Here is a 19,877-nt window from a genome sequence, read left to right on the forward strand (position 1 = left end):
GTTTTTGAAATGTTGGTGATAGGGACGCTGAGCTCCCCCCCCCCCCCCTTTACACGCAAATATGAAGAAAAAGAAAAGACAAAATCATTGAGCCATTCTACTCTGTGAAGGTAGATGACCAGCGAAGCTGTTAGCACACGACACAGACGTGACAAAGAATTTTGAACAAAGGTTCGAACACATTTATTGCCTCGATCGGTGGCCATCATGATAAAAGGTACGCACACACATGTTGAGGAGCCGGAGGAAACTAGACACGTGCGACGGGACCGCCACCTGGCGGAAGCAAAGGAAACTAGTTAGAGAAGCGGCTTGGAACGACGACAAAGCGAGCCCTTTCTGATTTTTTTGTTGACGCACACCAAAAATCCACGGAACCCTAGCCATAATCAGCTTCGCTGTAATAAGATCCAAGATGTTTGATTTTAATTCGTAAAAAAATATTTTAAGACAACCCGGGAATTCGCAACTTGCAAGATCTATAGGGGGCGCACTGGCGCCTATCAAAATGGTCGTCATCTCGATGATCGTCGTAGAACAGCGGTACGAGGCTGGGTCTGCAATGGGTAAGTAATTCTAGTTTTGCTACATATGAAGAGTATTAGAGCCGTACTTTATTTTATATCTTTTTTTACATCAGGAAGGTGAAGGCAAGTACCTTTATTGTGAAGTCCATCACCCAGGACCAGGAACTAGAGAGCACGATTCTCACACCGGTACCACCATCGCTGGAAGTTGCAAATTGTACACCGGTGCTATCTGTGCAGGTGAGTTAAAGCAATATACGAGCAGGGGGACATGTTATTGAGAGTTATTCCTCACCTTACGTCGGATAATTAAAGGGGTCGCGAAACGATATTGGGTTGGAATGTCCGTGACTTTGCATAGACAACAAACCTTTCGTCTAACCTAAAAAAAAAAAAAAAAAAAAAAAAAAAAAAAAAAAAAAAAAAACGTAAGTGACGTAAGTGACGATATCGCATCTGATGGGTTAAAGATTCAAATGACGAAAGTTCCCTCTTTCGTCGTTTGAGCTTCTAGCCAACTAGACGCGATATCGTCACTTCCGTTTCTTTCTAGGAGAAATGAAATATTTCTCAAAACATAGCCCCCCCCCCCCTCCCCCCCGCCCCCCCTGTCCTATAGTCTGGCCCAAGTGTGTATTCTCGCAGAGACCGCCGTTGATTTGGAAGCTTCTTTGTCGCGGTGAACTGGCGAAAATAAAAGAAGACTATTTCTTTCAGTCTTCCATTCGCAAGAGCTTAATGATGTAATTGTGGGATCGAAACCACCCGCTTGCCGGCAGTCGACCGCGGCTCATGGATTGAACACGAGAACCGTGTGTGCACCCGACTTCGTCTCGTAACAATCCATGCTTCCGTGGACGCTCGGGTACTGTCCCGTGTCCAACCACTGCGGTGATAAGAATAGACGCGGGCTCTAACAATGCCTCGAGCGCAGCATGCGTTTTCTACTTTGCCAACCCCAGCGCGTGGGTATGATTAACATTGGCGCCATATGGTAGGTACCAGGGCACGTGACCGGTTGTTCTGCATCCGAGGGGGGGCATGGACGATGATCACATTTTTCGAATTTGTTTTGGCGACTGTCTTTACATAGAAAGAAAACCTAAGTGAAGTTCATACAGTTATTAACGTTAGGGAGTGCCCCTAAATAGTATTTAGCGAAAGTAGAAACGTTGTTTCATGGTCGCTTTAACTAAATTTTGTTGATTCACTTTTTTGTTAGGAAAAATAAACGTATGGTTATTATTAAAAACCTTGGGAGCGTCAACGATAAACCGATTAATAAATCAATTTTACATGGACTTGAGGCACGGGGGAAGTGTTGGGCTGCGCTCACGTTAGCGCTCCTGCAACAGGCAGAAGGAAAGCTTTTGGAAAATCGCGGATGATTAGGTACTATCTGTTTTTTTTTTTTTTGCACCGCTATCCTTGCGCCTGTTCCACGAGCGGTAACTTGAGCGAATTCTAGCGCTTACCACATGACTCGAGTTCATCTAACAATGATTGATTTATTGGCGGTCAATCAAACGTCGGACGACTGGCTAACTCCCTAACAAAGGTCGCTTTCTTTCTTTATTACATCTACAGTGGAAGTGGCCGTTGATACAATCTCGTAGACAAAGCAAAGGACGAAGATGATCGAAGCACGTAAAAAAACTTGAATAGACCGATCTCACTAAGCGTTCCACGCATGCGCGATGCAGCAAAGCACTCTGGAAGCCAGCGAGCTCGCGCTGAAGGCAGTGCTTCCAGTCTCAGCGTAAAGGGGCGATGCAACAATTTTTGTGTTAGCATAAATACCGCTTAGAACGAATTCCTGACGTTAATGATCTATGAAACACGCGTTCGTTTTTCACCACCTGCAAAATAAGTAGCAAAAAAAAATTAAAGAAAAAGGAGCGGCGTTCTCCACCTCAACTCGCAGCCAGAACAAATGGCCACGTGATCTGGAGCCGATTATATGCCGCCAATATTGATTATAGCCACGCGCTGGAGTTGGCAAAACACGACACGCGTTGAGTCCCAGACATTGTTATGGTTCGGTTACTATCGTCATTGCCGCAATCGGACACGGTAACTACCCGAATGCTTGTCAAGCTACCGTTTATCACGAGCCCAAATGGAGTGAACACGCAACGCTCGGACCGAATCTATGACGTAGGTGGGGGATACTGCGATCCCCCACCAACGTCATTAAGTTTTGCGAAATAGAGACTGAAAGAAAATGCTGGCTTTCGTCCTTGAAATGATAGGGCAACAAAGTATTTTCTTGGTCAATGGCGTTGCGTGTGAGTGTACTTGGGCCACGGCGGAAGAAATACATTTGTATTTCTTCCACCGTGACTTGGGACCACTATAATGCCAGTCAGCTCGTGCAAAGTGAAAAACACTCTAAGCGGATATCGTTGCACGGCCACTTTAAGGGTGAACGGTTTATAGTGAGACCGGTCTTTAAGTGTAAGATAGTTAAATTCTTAATTGGGAAGACACGTGCCAATGGGCAACGCGTATCATTGAACTCACGTACAATTAATGCCATCTCTTAACCTACAAACAAAAAAGAAAAAAAAGAAGGAAGATAAAAAAAAAAAACACCCCAGAACGTTGCTTGAATTTTAATCGAGGTAAACGGCTGATAGCACAACTCAAACACACTAAGGCAAAAAAAAAAAAGAAAAAAAACAAAACAATTTACAACCTTGGCTCAACAAAAACATGAAACTTTATATCGAAGGACGCTGAAAAAGAGTCACGTTTTTTTTTTTTTTTTTTTTTGTTTGGTTCAAAGAAAGCTGTTTCTTAAAGAAGCGATACAATGCTCTACTCATTAAGAATGCAGGCGTCCGGGGTAGTTTCCATCTCCTTTCCCTCACTATAATTTACACTATAATTAGCATCATCATCATCATTTTTTTTTTTTTTTTTGAGAAAGCTAGAGAGCGCAGATATAAGAGAATGAGCAAAACAAACCACGGATAGCGTTTGCAATTTAATGGCTGACACCTTCCGCTCAGACTGGTTGTTTGTGCACGTGCTAGCCTTGCCGCTTGGCGAGGAGGACGCCGGGTGGAGACTGAGTAATGCTGGAGAACCTTCGAGACAATCGACGCCTTCGCTTTCTCTCCTCGCGCCTCGTATTACAAACACGCAACCCACAAACCACGTGACCTCGATCGTGCGGTTGTGTGCACTCTCAAACCTAGGCACACCAGAAAAACCAGACGACCGTTGCGGCGGTCGTGGGCAAAGGTCTGACGTCTCGGATGTTCAGACGCGCACTCGGGGAGACCAGTTTATTTTGCGAACGCAGCACGTATCGCTTCGTGTGTTTCCGAACGAGTTTGTGGCTATCGTCGAAAGAGCTAGCAGAATGTACCCGGTTTCGATCGTCGCCCTGATTTTTGTCGCCACGGCGGTGGTTGCTCTTTCCGACCGCGCGTCGGCGTTGACGCCGGACCCAGGTGATGTGCAGTACGACATACTGTTTGGAAGGGAACCAAGGGTGAGTGCATATGCTTTTTAATTTTTTTTTTTCAATTCATGATTTTGTTTTTAACTGGCTACGTCTCGTTTCGTCTCGAAAAGCGGAAACGCTTTTCGCTTCTCTCGAAACAATAGAACTGTCCGCAGCAGAGCAAGGCGATATCGCCTTACCTTTCTGACACCGCACCTGAAGCTCAGAAAGTCGAATATTCGAATCGCGACGATCGCTAATGGCGCGTGCGCACTGCATCAGGTACCGGAATGGCGGCGCCCGTTAGATACGCCGGGGAATGGAGGGCCGGTGTTCTAAGCGTATATTGCAGAGGCTCTTGCCGAATCGTAAAGAAGGTAAACTTTGACATGTCGCTCTAGCATGGCCAGTAGAGCAGCACAAGAACTGCGGGACAGGCTCGTCTTCCACATTCGCAAAGACAAATTGAGTCACTAGGTAACTCGGTACGAACGCAACATTTGCTGACGTCACGGAAAGAGAGGTGCACTTGCCAGCTCTATTTTGTCCTAAAATAAACCATTCCCCTAAAAAAGTATATATTCACCAAAATATTAAGAGTTAAGGGAACCTTGTGTGTGTGTGTGTGTTCTTTCGACGATGTTGCAGGGACCTGTAAGGGAAATTTGGAACTTAACCATTTGACCACAATACTACGCGTCAGCCGATTCTGACTATGTTCATGCTGGTGAATAAGCTTATCAGTTACGCCTTACAAAAATTTGTTTCGTAATATAGATTTTTTTCGTAAAGAATAGGGTCATTACGAAGTTTTATAGGAATATATAGTGGGAATACGGCACATACATATCGCTTCTCTAGTCACTGCGAGATTAGAAAACGCGGGGCGTGACCTATTACGACCACGCCCCTCGCCTCGTGATTTCTTGCTCGACCTTCGTATCGTGTGATGCCGCGATCTGACTGGCTGTCGGGCGATAACAAGATGGTCGGGACCCATCTCACTGTGTTCAATAGCTATTAGCGACGTGCGCGATCAAAAGCGTCGCTGTGGTCGGCATTCGCGATTGGCCAGAGCAGATCTTACCGCTCATTCACACATCGAGTGCGCGTGCAATTGTACTGGATCTTTATACAACCGCGTTCGAAACCGCTTTGCGAACGCGGATCCGCTTCCAATGTGAATGAGTGGTTATTTTTGACTGACTAATGCCTGCCCAATCGCGGGTTCACGGCGAGGCAAATCCTGCCAATCACAGCCAGGAAAATCTTGGTCATGACGTCAGGGAAGGAAACCGTAAGAGGACGCCACCGCGACATCTCGGCGCTAAGAACCACTTCTCTACTCTGTGTCAGACGTAATAATCTACCACGTCGTTAAATCAACTGCAGCGAGCGAGTGACTGCAACTGGCGTCTCACTTGCACGACATCGCATGCGTATTAAAACCTAGATAAACGGTATACTTCTCTGAGGAATTCTGGCTGACGTCAGTGTTTTGCTGTAGTCCCTCCAATTACAACCTTTACTCGCCTGTCAGAATTGAAATACGATTCCTTCCCTGTAGCGACGAGAATAAGGAAAATTCCAAACGCATCAGAGGCGTCGAAAGCGATAAAGAACCATCAGCTATAATAGTCGGTTTCATGTTAACGCGGAAGGTGCTCTCGCGTTTCTTCCGAAGCTGTTAAAGGTACTTCTAGAAAGTAATAAAGGTTACAAGAGCTGACTGCTAAGTTACCATTAAACATGTTTCGTTTTTCTTTTATAGCGACAAACCCCGAAGTAGGGCGTCGTGTACAAAGTTTAACCCGATTAGTCGTCACGTTTTAATCGATAAATTAATCGATTAATCGGTCTTGATCATTCCCCGGCTTAATAGTTTAAAAAGAAATTTAAACTACTTTTTTTTTTGTCTTTGGTGGATATGTAATAGCGGTGCAATGCACAATTTCGGATTTTTAATCGACCTTTATCTGTAGTTGAGAACATTCGAGACATCCAGGCACAAATTATTACTGCAGCCGTAAAGCCATAGAGGTTTGTTGATGATCTCCGGCAACAGGGAACTCCTTTGATTGTTCGCAATAGTTGGTGCTGCGCTTTACGTACACTCGCACGGTGTTGAAGTGGCGGGGCCAGGTCCAACGTTCTCCACTTATCTGGAGTTGACTCTACAGTTGACTTTAGTCAAAACTTCTCCTAAATTTTGCATTCGTTCAGGTGTACTCGTCCACGTCTGCGTGTTCAAAGCGTTTTAATTTTTATGTTTGTACAAATTTAACCGATTAACCGCTTAAAACCATGATTTAAGATTAAAGTGTTAATTGATTAATCGGTACGCTAATCCATTAGGTACCCAGCCCTAAATGTTACCGATCAAAGTGATTTTGTCAAAATCGGAAAAAAAAAATCGAAAAAAACCTTCATTTGGGGCTGTCGCCGAATAAGAGAACCTTAACGGCGTGTTGTCTATTACATATAGCTTTTTTTATTTTTTGTGTGTTGACTCGGAACACACTAAACTTTTCGCAATGCTGCCCTCTTTTTTTTTTTTCGGAAACCACATACTTTTTTAGTACCGGGGCCATCTTTTAAGTATTCAAGTAACGATCATATTCATTGAAAGTCAGGGTACCCTAAGCCCGTATCCTCGATTCTTCGACGTAAATAACGAAAAATGGCGAGTTTTTTGTCTGGAACCCCCCCTTCCCCTTTGTAGAGATGGTCGCATTCTTGCGCCACGCCGAGACGACATTTTGCTTAAAGAATTTGTTTACATGTTAGGGTAAGTGTTGGACCTATATATTTTGTAGAAACGGCGAGGTTGTGTCTCTTCCACGGCGGGTCATTGCCCCCACAAGTCTTCCTCCTAACTCAAGGGCCGATGCGTCCGGACATACAAACCTACACAGCCAGCATAACTCCTAAGCGCACTTGTCAACGGGCAGGCTTTCTGGTAAACAAGACGAAGTGCCGTGGACGCGAGGTTTGGGCGGAGGCCACACCGGGGGAGACCATGGATCAAGTGGCAGCGGTTGTGGGGGCTGGCTGCGGGGGTCCGTGCGCGACAGAGGTTTACGCACATGCGTCGATGCAGCATCGAATAAGCCCCGCCCCCCCCCCCCCCCCCCCCCTTACACACACACACACCCCGTGCCCCCTCCTAGGTGATCCCCGTATTCTTAGAATCCAGTGTCACCTTTCGCTGAGCTTGTGTTCGCGAAACCTCTATGTGTTGTGCCTGCCAAGTTCTCCGTTTATCTATTGATTTTAACGTACCCAATGCTTACACTCTGCGGGACGGTTTCCCCCTGAGGCACGTCCTGGCGATTTTCGCTGGAAGCGTAAGAACCAATTAATTTTCTCTGACCATAAACAAACCAGGGCTCGTGTCTCAATGTTTGGGTTCTAGCCGTGGGACCTGTCCTTGCGACCTGACCATTTGGCCTCCTGGCGAGGGTGGGTTTGCCCGTCCGATTGGTTGATGGAATGCGTCGGGGCCTGTACCCAACGGGATTCTCAATAGACCCCGATTGGATGAAACAGATTGCGGCGCACTCTAATAAACCCCGACCGGACGCAAAATTGTCGAATTTGGACGGGCCCGAGTGACCCAGCAGTTCTCACCCGTGGTTCGCCGCCTTACTCCCGTTGTGCGCGACAGCCCCTGCTCTGCGGCTTAGCCGCCGTCCTCAACATGCGCACATGCGCGGGAAAACAATTGACGTCGAGGCTTTCGTTTTTGTAACTGCTGAACTATATGCAACCCGTGAGCGGCAGTTAGTTGCGGTGTCATTTCCCTTTGTGTAACAGTTTTTTTTTTTTTGTTGAAGTAAAGATTATTTTTATAACTTAAATTTATTACAACTTCGTCTCCAAGTCTACTGACTCTCCACCATCGGCCACCACAAAAAGAAGCAAGAAGGCAGTCTTCAGTCCCACCCAGCATCCTGACCCACCTTCCACGATCACGCCTCGGTCCCCGACGGTAGACACACTCTAAGGTGTCCATCGAGGTCCGGCACCAAAACAACCTAAACAACCTAACATCTCTACTACCCCCGCCCCCCCCCCCCCCCCAATACACACACACACGCACACACACAATAAATACACCCGAGATCAAAGAAATATAAAAATCCTTCAAAATGTCTATTATTGATGTACAGTCGGGGACAAAAGTCTCCAGGACACGCGAACTGCGACTGAAACGCATTGCTCTGCCATCTGCCGGCGGGTCGCCTGGTTTCGAGATCAGAGAAAAGCGCATGCGCGTAATGTGCCTGCCAACATGTGCGCTTTCCCGCTCTTCTGCGACGCGGCGCCCAACTCGGAATCGGGCGCGTTTTACCACCTCGGAGATAGCGATTACTGACATGGCACCTATACAGCAAGAAGTCACGGCAGCTCAACTGAGCGATAAGCTGAACTGGTTATAAAGCAAGGTGTGCTGACACGGCGAAATGCGGCGCAATGCCCCAGGCGGTATCTTCAGTTTTGGAATGTGTAGCAGACGCTTGTCAGCCGCCAGCGCTATCTCCGAGGCGGTACCACCTGTCCTATTCCTAGTTAGGTGCTGTGCCGCAGAAGAGCGGGAAAAAACACATTTTTGCAGGCAGAGTAGGACGCGCATGCGCTTTTGTGTGATCTCGAAACCAGGCGACCCGCCGGCAGATGGCAGAGCAATGCGCTTCAGCCACAGCTCGCACGTCCTGGGGACTTTTGTCCCCGACTGTACATTCAGATAAAACGTTACTAGGCTGCGAATCCAATTGCAATGGTTTTGCAAATGCATTAGTTGTAGTGAAATGACTCACAAAAACGAACTGAACGTTAGGTTCCATTCCCTTTTAAAATACTTGATGATGTCAATAAGGGCTAGGGTTAGTGACCAACAGGTTCAGTTTTCTGCGCGGAAGAGGTAATCGTACAATTCTGTTTTGATTGGTATTCTATGTGCGGTAATTTAAGGCTTGGTCAAGTGACAGCACGAATTTGTGTGCTTGTTCAACAACAACCGAACTAAGCTGAAGTTTGCTTTAAAAACGTAAACGAATTACAGCGACACATACTTAAATTTGCGCTCGAATTGAGAAATAAATTATTTCACTGTGTCTTTGCTCGGAGCTTCGATCACACAATTTAAAGCACGCGGAGTCGCACATTGCCCAGCCCACTCATGGACACCGATCTCGTGTGCAACTATGGAATTTCAGACGCCTTTCTTCTTGCAGTCGTTTCACGTTGCACTTCCGCTGTATGAGCGTACATGAGCTCCGATCGTGTTCTTCAAGGTCCTGCGTGGGATTCTCGAAGAAGAAAAGGGCGCGAAGCTATACCGTGTGCGGGCCGAGGGAGCAGTCACTTCATAAGCTATACGCTTCAAAGTAATGACGCATCAGCCATCTTGGTTCTCAGTATCATGGTTGCCAGTTATCTGCAGTTTCATCTGAAATCGCAGGAAATGCCTTTTCGACCCTCAGAATTGTTAAAAGAGTCCGTGACAATGCAAAGCGACATCGTCTGAACTTCCTTACGCTGTATCTCAAGCTCAGGAAATCGCGTTTTTGAATTGTCACTTTCACCAGTTGCGCCCGATGTGCTCTAAGTACCAAAATGGCGGTGCCCACAACAGAATTAGGGAATGTGCCAATACTTTAAGCGTAGTTAGTATAGTAGCTCTAAAAACTGTGACAAAAAACAGTCCATCAACAATCTTCAGAAAAAAAAAAAAATCAAAAACACAAAAAATCATCGGGCTAGCAGCGGGACAGAACACTACATTTAGCGCCCAACGTGATTCGAAACGTAATGTTAATTAGTGGTACTTAGTAGTGCCATGCCGAACGTTTGACGAATCGAAAGTTTGGTGCCGAATCTTGGAATTCGGCAAAGCCGACATTTTGCCGAACTTTCCTAAAGATTCAGCAAAAATACATTGTTACGAGACTTAACGGTGATAATTAGATTTTTCTGTCGAAAAAAGATTTTATGTTTTTTTTTTCTTAACTTAAATGCGACATGTAATGCATATTGACACAGTTATTACTAAATAAGGTAATATTGTACAAGATAATTATATCGGTGTCGTTTTTGTGTGTTTACTAGAAATTTTAGTGACTGCTTGCAGTAGTGGCGTGACAACGAAGTTGAATAGTAGCGAGTGTGGCACAGTCACGAATCACGCTACGAGAGTTTCGGTTTTGAGGCATTATCAGTGCAAGCCTGCATCTGTGTGTATATTGTTAAAATGAAGGCAATAACGCTGCGTTCTGGTTTTCTCTAAGAATCACCGTTTTGTGCGTCAAAACGAATGCAACGGTTCCTGAGCCTTCCCCTGAAGAGATAGTAATATTGTCAATATGCATGTTTTTCAATTTTAATCACTTGACGTCAGCTTTGCATGAAAGTGGGCGTCCTATATTCGCAACGTCTTGTTTTTAACTCTTAAAATGCTAGTTTCTGGTGTTAGGACACACACGGACGTTTAAGGAGATACGGGGAGTTAGGAATGTCGTATGTACGTATGTGCAACGTCGAGCATTATAGTTATGTGTTTAGTTTTATGCAGATACAGGAAAATCGCGAAATAACGCTAATTGAAAAAAAAAAAAAGATTGTTTTGTTTTTGTACACACTACTTCTGAGCCGAAAACAGCATTATTATAATTGCGAGGAGTGCTTTAAAGTAATTGTCGGCCAATGTTTCAACTACCTCGTTGCATCACTGGAAATCTCAAATGAAAATCACGTTATCCAGACTGTACCGCATCATTTGTCACTTGCGCAGTGGACTGCGAAAACTACTGGTCAATCTCGCCGTAATCGCTGGTTGTACAACACTGCGGTACCGTGCACTGCGCGATGGTAACCGCACGACTGCACGGCGTCCATTTGCAATCCACGGTCCCGTCGCGTTCTCGCGCGTGCGCAGACATTTGCCGAATTTTTTTCCGAATCTTTGTCGAACTTTCCTCCCGACGGCATGTGCCGAACTTTGCCGATCCTGAAGCTCGGCAGATTCGGTCCATCACTAGCAGCTGTAAATAGGCCTTCAAATGAAACGTTAAGCGCTTAGGCGTTAAGAGTCCGCTTCTGACATATGGCGACACTAGTTCACGTTGTAGACGGGCACTGTAACCGGTGTGGTGCGACCGAAAATGAGGAGTGTTTAACGTGCGTCACCCTCACGGTCGGGATACGACCTATACAGTGACAGCCGGAGAGCGATAGGACGGCGCTTCCCCATCGCATCTATCGCGCATAGTATAACATAGTATTTCCTCAGTTGACTCAAGATTGCGCGTCTTGCTCAGTTGAAAGTGTCGCTACGCAAATGATCTCTCCTTGGGTTGCAACTCAAATAATAACAAACTTCAGCCCGAAATAGGTTTGTGAACGTCGTACCGGCGTGCGCGAGCGTGCAATCACTATTAAATAACTCTGCAGATTAACGGTCGTACTGCGTTGTCTGGATTTCCGACCTACAGCCTGAAGTATTGTCGCCGTAACTCAGTGGCAGAGCAACCTCACATTAAATTTCTCCGCTGGCTTGTCAATGTTCTTGAAAATTAATCGCTTTCTTGACGCGGAGACGCTGCTTGATGCATCAATTAAAAACCATTGTATTGTTGGGATTTGCTTTGGGAGGTGTGGGTAAAACGACGTCAAAAAAAAAAAAGAATTAAGCAAATGTTATATATCCACACTGAAGCGGCAATCTCAAATTTTAGATGAGCGTAAGTGTTGTAGCCTATAGGTGGCGCAAGTTGCCGCTCAAAACAAAGGGTTTCGCCGCTACAGTTTATCCATCCAGCCAACACGTAGGAAAAAAAAAAAATAAAATTAAAGAAACACGTACGTTGATGTACACGTAGACGCGCTTTCGTGTAGAATTTCTCGTAAAAGGAAACACGCTTTAGACAGCAGATACAACAACTACCTTTTGTGAAAGGACTCGCGTGGAAGGGACACGTCGACAGACAAAAGAACAACAAACGCAGAAAGTTCGCCGTAAGGACGAGCTGGCCGTAATGATGGCGCCCAAAATGGGTTCCGGCTCAAGGGCGCGTAATTATAGTACTTCGTGCGTTCACTAAATCTTCCAAACGTCTTTTGGCTTGGACCCAACGCTTAGGTGAAATCTACATTGATGCGATGGATATAATGTGACTCCTCTGCATTTTGCTTACACCAATGTGAAAGTTCTGCATATGCCCGTGCGACGCGGAACGTTTCATCTCGTTTTCAAATGTTCAAAAATGCACCACCCGTTGAGCTACAGATTACCAGTCTTATGCACGTTACTCGAAAAAAATCAATCAATTTAAATTACAATTACTCTTCGCTAAGATGTTTTCAATCAGATGACTTGATTACTTCAAAATAAAAGTAATTGGCTGTTAATTGAAAAAAAAAGTAACCGTTACTTACCCGATTACTTCAGATTATTAAAACGAACCATTTTCTGTCGGTTCAAAAACTTGGCCTTCGTACTGATCATCATTGAATTAAAATAGCCGAATTACAAGCTACTTATCTTCTTAATTCACCAATTCTGGTAAAGCTTCATCGACTTGGTTCTAGGATTTCTTGGCAGGGATTTTGTAGAAACTAAGGGTGCCATTAGAAAGGGGAGGAACAAATAGTAATAATTACGTGTAATTTTATTACTTAGAAAATTGATCACATCACTATTGTGATAACTTCCTAATATATGTGTTCAAATCATTTAAAATGAGTCCCAAAACCATCGATTACAAGTAATTTGATGACATTACCATTGGCCATTGACGACTGGAACTCACTGCCTGACGTAATTGTTACCTTATCTGATACTAAGAAATTTTCTGCAGCCATTAGCTTATTTTTTCTAACCCATAACTAGATTACAGCGTGTTTTTGTAGATAAATAGTTTTGTTACTTGTTTGTTTTTTAAGTGTTCACTCCCTTGTGTAATGCCCCCTGGGCCTTCAAGGAATAATAAATGATGATGATGATGACATGTAATGAGTACCGCATAAGTATGCGATTGGTTACTGACACCTCGATCGTACGAGTCATCCTATCTTGGTCATTGTACAACGTGGGCGTGTCTTCGTGTAAACCGAAACACAACATTGCCGTTAATTCAAACACCGCACCGCGCTTCCTTTAAACCACCTTGCAGCGTACACTCGGTGTTAACATCCGACAATAGTGTTCCTCATTAAAAAAAAGTCTAAGGAGTGTTAGCGTTATAGCATTTCGTTAAGAGACTTTTACGTTGTAGGCTTTGTTGTTTGTCGTTTGAATATTATTTCTTGTAGCCCCCGATCCCCTCTGTAATATCTCCCCGCACCTCGGATAGATAAGAACCAAACAATTAAATAACCAGAGAAAATAAGACATCGCAGAAAGGGTCACTATATACCAACTCATGTTTACAAACAAAACCGGAGCGCCCCTAGCGGACGCCACCGGCGCCGCGCATGCGCGGTGGACGGTGGGCAAGAAGCTCGCCGTCGCCCATAAACAAACCATTGAATTGCGTTGTTGTCGGCGTCGGCGTGCGTCCCCGTGCTCTTTTTCACGTTCGAATTGTTGATTCTACGTCCTCCTAACAATGGGTGACTACTTGAGCGGCTTCAGCAAAATTAACGAGGCTCGTTACACCGCAAAACTTTGCGTGAATAATGTGACGTGTTGCGATTCATTTCACGTGGACGCCGCAGAATTTCGTCTCGCTATTTTCAGTCGCGACGTCGCTCGGGCTGCAAAAGCGTGGCCCGTAGCTGAGATGGTGGACGTCGATACTGAAAACCGCAAGTAAAATCGGGCATTACAAGTCGGTGACGGCCACTGTTAACAATGATCAAAATCTTCTTGTATCTACCGTTTAAACTTAGCCTACTTGCCCCAACCAACCTTCAAAAGTGTTTTGAGGCCTGCACGTACTTCTTATTGCAATTACCGGGTCAACGTTTGGTTTACGGGCCGCTGTCGTTTGAACGAGCTGACGACAAAAAGCAGACAACTTTGAAAGAGCAGACGACAGTTCGAACGGATGCGCAATGGAGTGCGGGCAAGAAGCACCGTTTCCCGCGTCCCAAACCATTGGAATGTCACGTTGTCGGCGTCTGTGTGAGTCTGCATGCTCTTTTTCGCGTTGGAATTGTCGATTCTACGTCCTCATAGCAATGTCTTACCACTTTATTCGCTTGAGCGAAATTATCAAGGATCGCTACGCCGCTAAACTTTGCGTAAATAATTTAACGTGCGGCGATTCATTTGCGTGAACGCCGCAGAATGGACGCCAAAACCATGATGAGATTTTTCTAGCCATTTTTATCGCAACGTCGCTCGTGTTGCAAAAGTGTAGAAGGTAGCGGCGATGATCGACGTCGATAGTGAAAATCGGAAGCGGGAAAAGACTAAGCGTAACAAGTCGGTGATGGCCACTGATACCAATGATCAACATCTTGTATCTACTGTTTACACCGAGCCAACTTAAGTCTTTTGTGGCCTGCAATTACTTCTTAATGCAATCACCGGGTCAAAGATTGTCTACGGGCCGCTTTTGTTTGAACGAGCAGACGACAAAAAGCAGACAAGATCGAAAGAGCAGACGAAAGTTCGAACGATCAGGCGGCCGTGTGAATTTAAAGACGCATTGAACCCGCGGGTGGTCCGGACAACTTGGCAGTTTTCTCTCGTTCATGCTGGAACACAGCAACTACATCTGGCTAGCACAAAGTGCTGCGTCTGGTTTGCCCTTGTCACGGCTACTATTCACGTTCTCGGACGATCGGAGGGGGCAGAAACACATTAAAACTGATCTTCAAACCTTTCCAGATTCTCTAGGTACAACCCCGTCGCAGCATTTTGATGAGAAGGCAGGTTTTTTGTCTGGTTTCTCCCAAAAGAACGGAGGAATACATGTCTCGCACCGCGACTTTTGCCCACCACTCCAGACCGGAAGTGCGCCCGACGCACCACCACCGTGGCGTGGCGTAGGAGGGTTGAGTTCGTGCATAGCTATGGAGCCATGGAACGCGCATCCAACTGGTGTGTTTAGCGTCCTATCTCGCCCACATACATCAGATGTGGTTCCAAAGTGGCAACAAATGACGTCACAAAAACTGGAGTGTCATGCTAGACAGCCAGTGTTGTCAACTGCTGAATCGGGGTCACGTGGTTCATGGGCCGCTTTTGCAATATACGAGTTGCGAGGAAGTGATGAACGCGTGGATCGTCTGCGAGCGACTCCGCCTTTCCGCCTGCTTTCCTCCTCGCCACTCGACAATAGCGCATGCGCACTTGCGCGACCAATCGGCGAGGAAAACGTGCGCCATTAAATTACAAAACGCTCACAATGGTTAGAGATGGACCCTAGCTCTCTTCAATCTATATGCTCTCTATGTGTCATGCTGTTCAATGTCGCGATCGTGGCGACGGTAGAAATGCCGCCGAAGAATACGAGCGAACGCAAGTGCGGTCACGGTCGTCGCGGCGTCCCAACTCCTGCCTGCCGGAAACCTCCGTGGACTGTCAAGCTTCATAGAGTGTGACCCCATGCATAAAAAGAGGCAACTGCCACATCCACCACCGCTGCTGGGACACCGCCAGGATCGCGACCGGCGACAGCGTGATACTTGTATGACATATCCAACGAAAATCGAGGGACCACCTTTTTTTTTTTTTGGAGAGAAGGGAAGCTATAGCTTTAGGTCTTCCATAGCTTCCTCTAAACTCACAAAGCCTGGCAGTTTGACGATGGAGCCATAAAATGCCCGGTCGCAAATTTGGAGCGCGAGGATCTGGTAGAGCACAGAGCATTTCTCGGGGAACCTGGACGTCAGCGCACAGCTTCTGCAGCGGCGAGGACCCGAAACACACTTGTTCGCACGGGAGAAGTGTGTTTCGGCGTCTCGCCGCAGCGGGGAGCACGTGGCTCTCCTTTCATCCGTTGTCTGCCGCTCCACCTTTTGCATTTCGGCGGCCGCTTCTCGTGGCGATCTGCCAGGCTTTGTCAGTATATAGAAGGCTTTGGGTCTAACCACTATAGTCACTCCAACCAGAGCTCGTCGTTCTGACGCTCCCGTTTGCTCTTCATCTCCTCCTCTTTCTCAGTTTCTCTGCGCGTAGACACACGCTGCCTAACAAGCGCGGGGCGTAACCTGTCATAATTACTCTGCTGGCTTCGCTTTTTGATCTTCGGCGTTCTCATCACACCAGACTCTCATTGGAGAGCGATAATAATATGCTCGGGCTTGGCCACACCCTACGTTTCTTACGCTCTCAGTGAATGGCTCACTATTAGTAACTGACACTCTAAGAGCGCAGAGAGTGGCTTAGCTATATCTTAAAAATCCTCACTTCTTGATAAGTTTCTTTTCGGCGTTCTTATTGACGATTTTCGATATCGTATTGGCTGTTGTGCGATAATAGAGAGTTTTAGGGAACCGTCTTTGCACATCCGATACTGTACGACGGTCTTACCGATACGAACTGCGCATATGTGAGTCTTTTGCTGTAGCGCATGCGCAGTTCATACCGGAGTGCCCATCGTACTTTATCGGATGTGCCAAAACGGTTCCCTGAAACTCCCTAATGAGATGCTCGCAGCCCGCCACGCCATACGTTTTGTATGCTGTCCCATAGAGCGAGGATGTTAAGATACACCATTCCCGACATGACGTCATGCTCAACTACGCGAGAAGAAAATAAAATAAAAAGAAAGCAGTTACATCTTAAATTGCCTTGCGCACCGACGCTGCCCTCAACGTCTTCTCGACGCTCGGTCGGGTACGTTAGGCTTAGGCTACGTCTACTTCGTGCCTGTGGTCTGCTTCGTCTGCCAGCTGTTACGGTTGGCTTTCGATACGACCGGTGTATCCTAAGAATTTTCGCTGCGCACGCTGAAGTCACAGCAGGACGGAAAGCAACGAACGAAGGCTGGAAGCGGAGCTTTTATAACTGCATTCTCAACCCGGTGTCATTCTGTGTTTGTGCGTACGACATCTGATATGCTCGCTTTCCAAAGCCCCGTTATGGCGACTCGCCCCAGACATTGTTTCCAGAGCGCTGTCCAGAGCATCCGCCCGAACGATTCAGTGGACTTCGCCAGGTAAATATGGGTCAAACAACTGCGTTACCACGGCAATGCCAAGGTAACGCGAATATTTACAGCATATTTACATGGCGGCGCCCATTAACTGAGTTTGCTATTGACAGAGAGAGTCTCAGGGGGCATTTCGTGGCCTCGCCTACTTCCGATACACTTAGCTCCATATACGGAGAATACGGACGACACCACCTTGCCCATCGCAATGGTCACCACTGATCTGGATGTTGTAATCATGAACAATGGACGATTGAATCGAATTTAACAGGTTTGCTTTCCCCCTCCTTCTTTTCTAATGTCAGAACGGAAACGTGGGTGACGCGTGTCGGAACAACGACCACTGCAAGAAGAACCTGTGCTGCCTGGCGTCCAGCTGCCAGCCACGGTCACCGCCTGGCCATCCGTGCAGCGACGAGCAGATAAAGGGCGGGACCTACGTCAAGCACTGCCCCTGCCTCTCAGGAGACGGTGCGTATTGCTTGTCGCAAGCCTGTTGGGAATACCATCTCACTCCGCGAAAATTCAATGGCCTTGGCTTCGATAGCTCCGTCAGCTTTCGGATAGTTGGAACGGCTGGACACGCAAAGTCTCGGGGTTTTTCCCTTTGAATTGGGATGGGAAGCTGCCGCCATCTATCGTCGTGAAAACCCCTTGAGACAGCGGAGACAGCCGTCTCTGCTGATTTTGCGAATCCGGTATCTCTGTGCGTCGGCAGCAGCACAAAAGCGACAGCGTCGACAGTGCGATGCACATGCGTGCTCTCGAATGAAGAGTTTACCCCGCTGCTCGGGGAGGATTTGGCGCTGTCGCGCTGTCTAATACGATTGAGCGGAGAGTAAAATGTATTTACCGAGTAAAATATTTCCTCGCCTTTTGCTTGCTTGTACTGCGACAGCTGGTAATGGCGGGGTTTGGCAACGGATCATCGTGTGTGTTTCGTGTAGGATGGTCATTTCACGTGACGTCGCAATGTCACGTGATACCATGGTGTCACGTGTCGTTGCGTTGGTAAGCGCGCCAACTGTCGTCACAGTTTGTAACTCTCGCTACAGTTACTCTCGGGGGTAGAATTACTCTCGAGCTGAAGGCCAGTGTCCAGCATTGCGTTAGACACTGGGCTTCGTGTCCAACGTCACGTGACATCATAACGTCACGTGACATCATAACGTCACGTGACATTACACTGTCTCGTGACCACGTGACGGGGCGTCGCGTGGTACCATGAAATTTTGTGATAATTTTCCCGGCTAAATAGCGGGAAGAAACATTTCCCGCCAATTGTTTAGCGGTGTCGTGTTATAAAAACGGAATCACGTCAACATGTCAAAATTACGAGACATTAAATTGCGAAGCATCCTTCGATATTACAGTTTACAGAGCTTCCATATCGATATATTACACGCGAAGAATGTTATTACACCTCAAACTTTTCTCATTCAGTTACAGTAAGTTGCAGTTTCTTAATATAAAATACAGACGATGACACGCGTTCACGAATAGATTAACGTGCATTTCCCGGCATGTGCCGTTGGAAATGCCGCGTAAAAGACCGAAAAAGCGCCAGATGTTAGTGTGTCAGTGTAGTGTATGTAGTGTAGTTGAATGTAAGATGAAGGAACGCCGATTCAGTTGTACGCCTTTTTCATCGTCTTCTTCCTTTTTCATCTCATTTCTGCTTCGTCTTTCTTTTCTTTAAACACTACATTTCCCCCGTTTTTTAAAGGAAATGCACATACTAAAACAACCAAAGCAGAAAAGAAGCATCTAAATAAACAAAGTTGTCGAGTCAACGAAAACCCGAGTGCCTATAATGGCAATGTTCATGTCACATAACTTCCTAGTCATTCCGGAGGTTTTCGTTGTCTGCAACTCCTGCGAAGAGGTTGGAGTTGAAGTTCTTGTCGGTGGGTGTCTGTACCATTTGACAATGATCTCGATTCCGGTCGGTCTCCCGCCGGGGAAAACTCGTGTGACTGGGGCGTGTTTGGTGGAGGATTCCACGAAGTGGCAGGTGACAGCCCGTTGTCTGTCCCCGAAGTAAGTCGTGGCAGGACTTCTTGTGGTAGTTTTGAGAGTTTGCTTGCATTCCACACCTTGTAATCGTCGAGCACGAATGCATTCGATCCTCGACGCTCCAGTATCTTGCGTGGCTTGGAGTATCTCAAACTCCCCTTGGCGTGATGACCTGGCAACTTCACGCGAACGAAATCGCCTGGCAGAAAAGCTGGCGTACGTGCGCCTCTCTTCTGGTCTACGTACTCTTGAGCAGCAAGCTGCTGTCTTCTAATTCGCTCTCTCAGCTCCGTCATTGCTCCGGTCGGTTCCGTGAAAAAGATTTCTGATGGCCATCCGACGACATTCAGCTTGGTCCGCGGATGCCGATTGTGCAACAGGAATGCGGGCGACACACCCGTAGTTGAGTGTGGTGTTGCACGGTATACTCCGACATATTCGGTCAGTGTTTCTTCGAGGTTTCGTTGTTCAAGGAGAGCCAGCTGAATAAACCCCTTCAGCACTCGGTTAAATCTTTCAATCATACCATTTGACTGTGGGTAGTAAACGGATGAGAACGTATGTCGAATGCCACGTTCCCGTAAAAATTCTTCGAATTCTGCCGATGTAAATTGGCTTCCGTGGTCTGAGACGATTTCTGTCGGATATCCTTCACGGCTGAAAAGCGTCTGCAGGGATGCAGTCACTGTTTCGCTGGTTACCGTGCTAGCCAAAACAATTTCAGGCCAGCGACTGTAATAGTCCATGACGGTGACCACGAAACGATGTCGTTGG

General features: G+C 46.6%; 1 protein-coding gene across 1 annotated transcript in view; it reads left to right on the forward strand.

Annotated features, from left to right (window-relative positions):
* Nucleotides 1–3,710: 3,710 nt before the first annotated feature.
* Nucleotides 3,711–19,877, forward strand: part of LOC120837502 (U-scoloptoxin(18)-Er1a) — a 45,885-nt gene continuing 29,718 nt past the window's right edge. Inside the window, exons 1-2 of the mRNA XM_040206917.3 lie at nt 3,711–4,029; nt 17,393–17,558. Coding sequence (XP_040062851.2) covers nt 3,898–4,029; nt 17,393–17,558 — 298 coding nt within the window. The 5' untranslated portion in view covers nt 3,711–3,897. The remainder of the gene's footprint in view (nt 4,030–17,392; nt 17,559–19,877) is intronic.

This window comes from Ixodes scapularis, unplaced genomic scaffold, assembly GCF_016920785.2.
Source record: "Ixodes scapularis isolate PalLabHiFi unplaced genomic scaffold, ASM1692078v2 PGA_scaffold8__174_contigs__length_109621045, whole genome shotgun sequence".
NCBI classification, from domain to species: Eukaryota; Metazoa; Arthropoda; class Arachnida; order Ixodida; family Ixodidae; genus Ixodes; species Ixodes scapularis.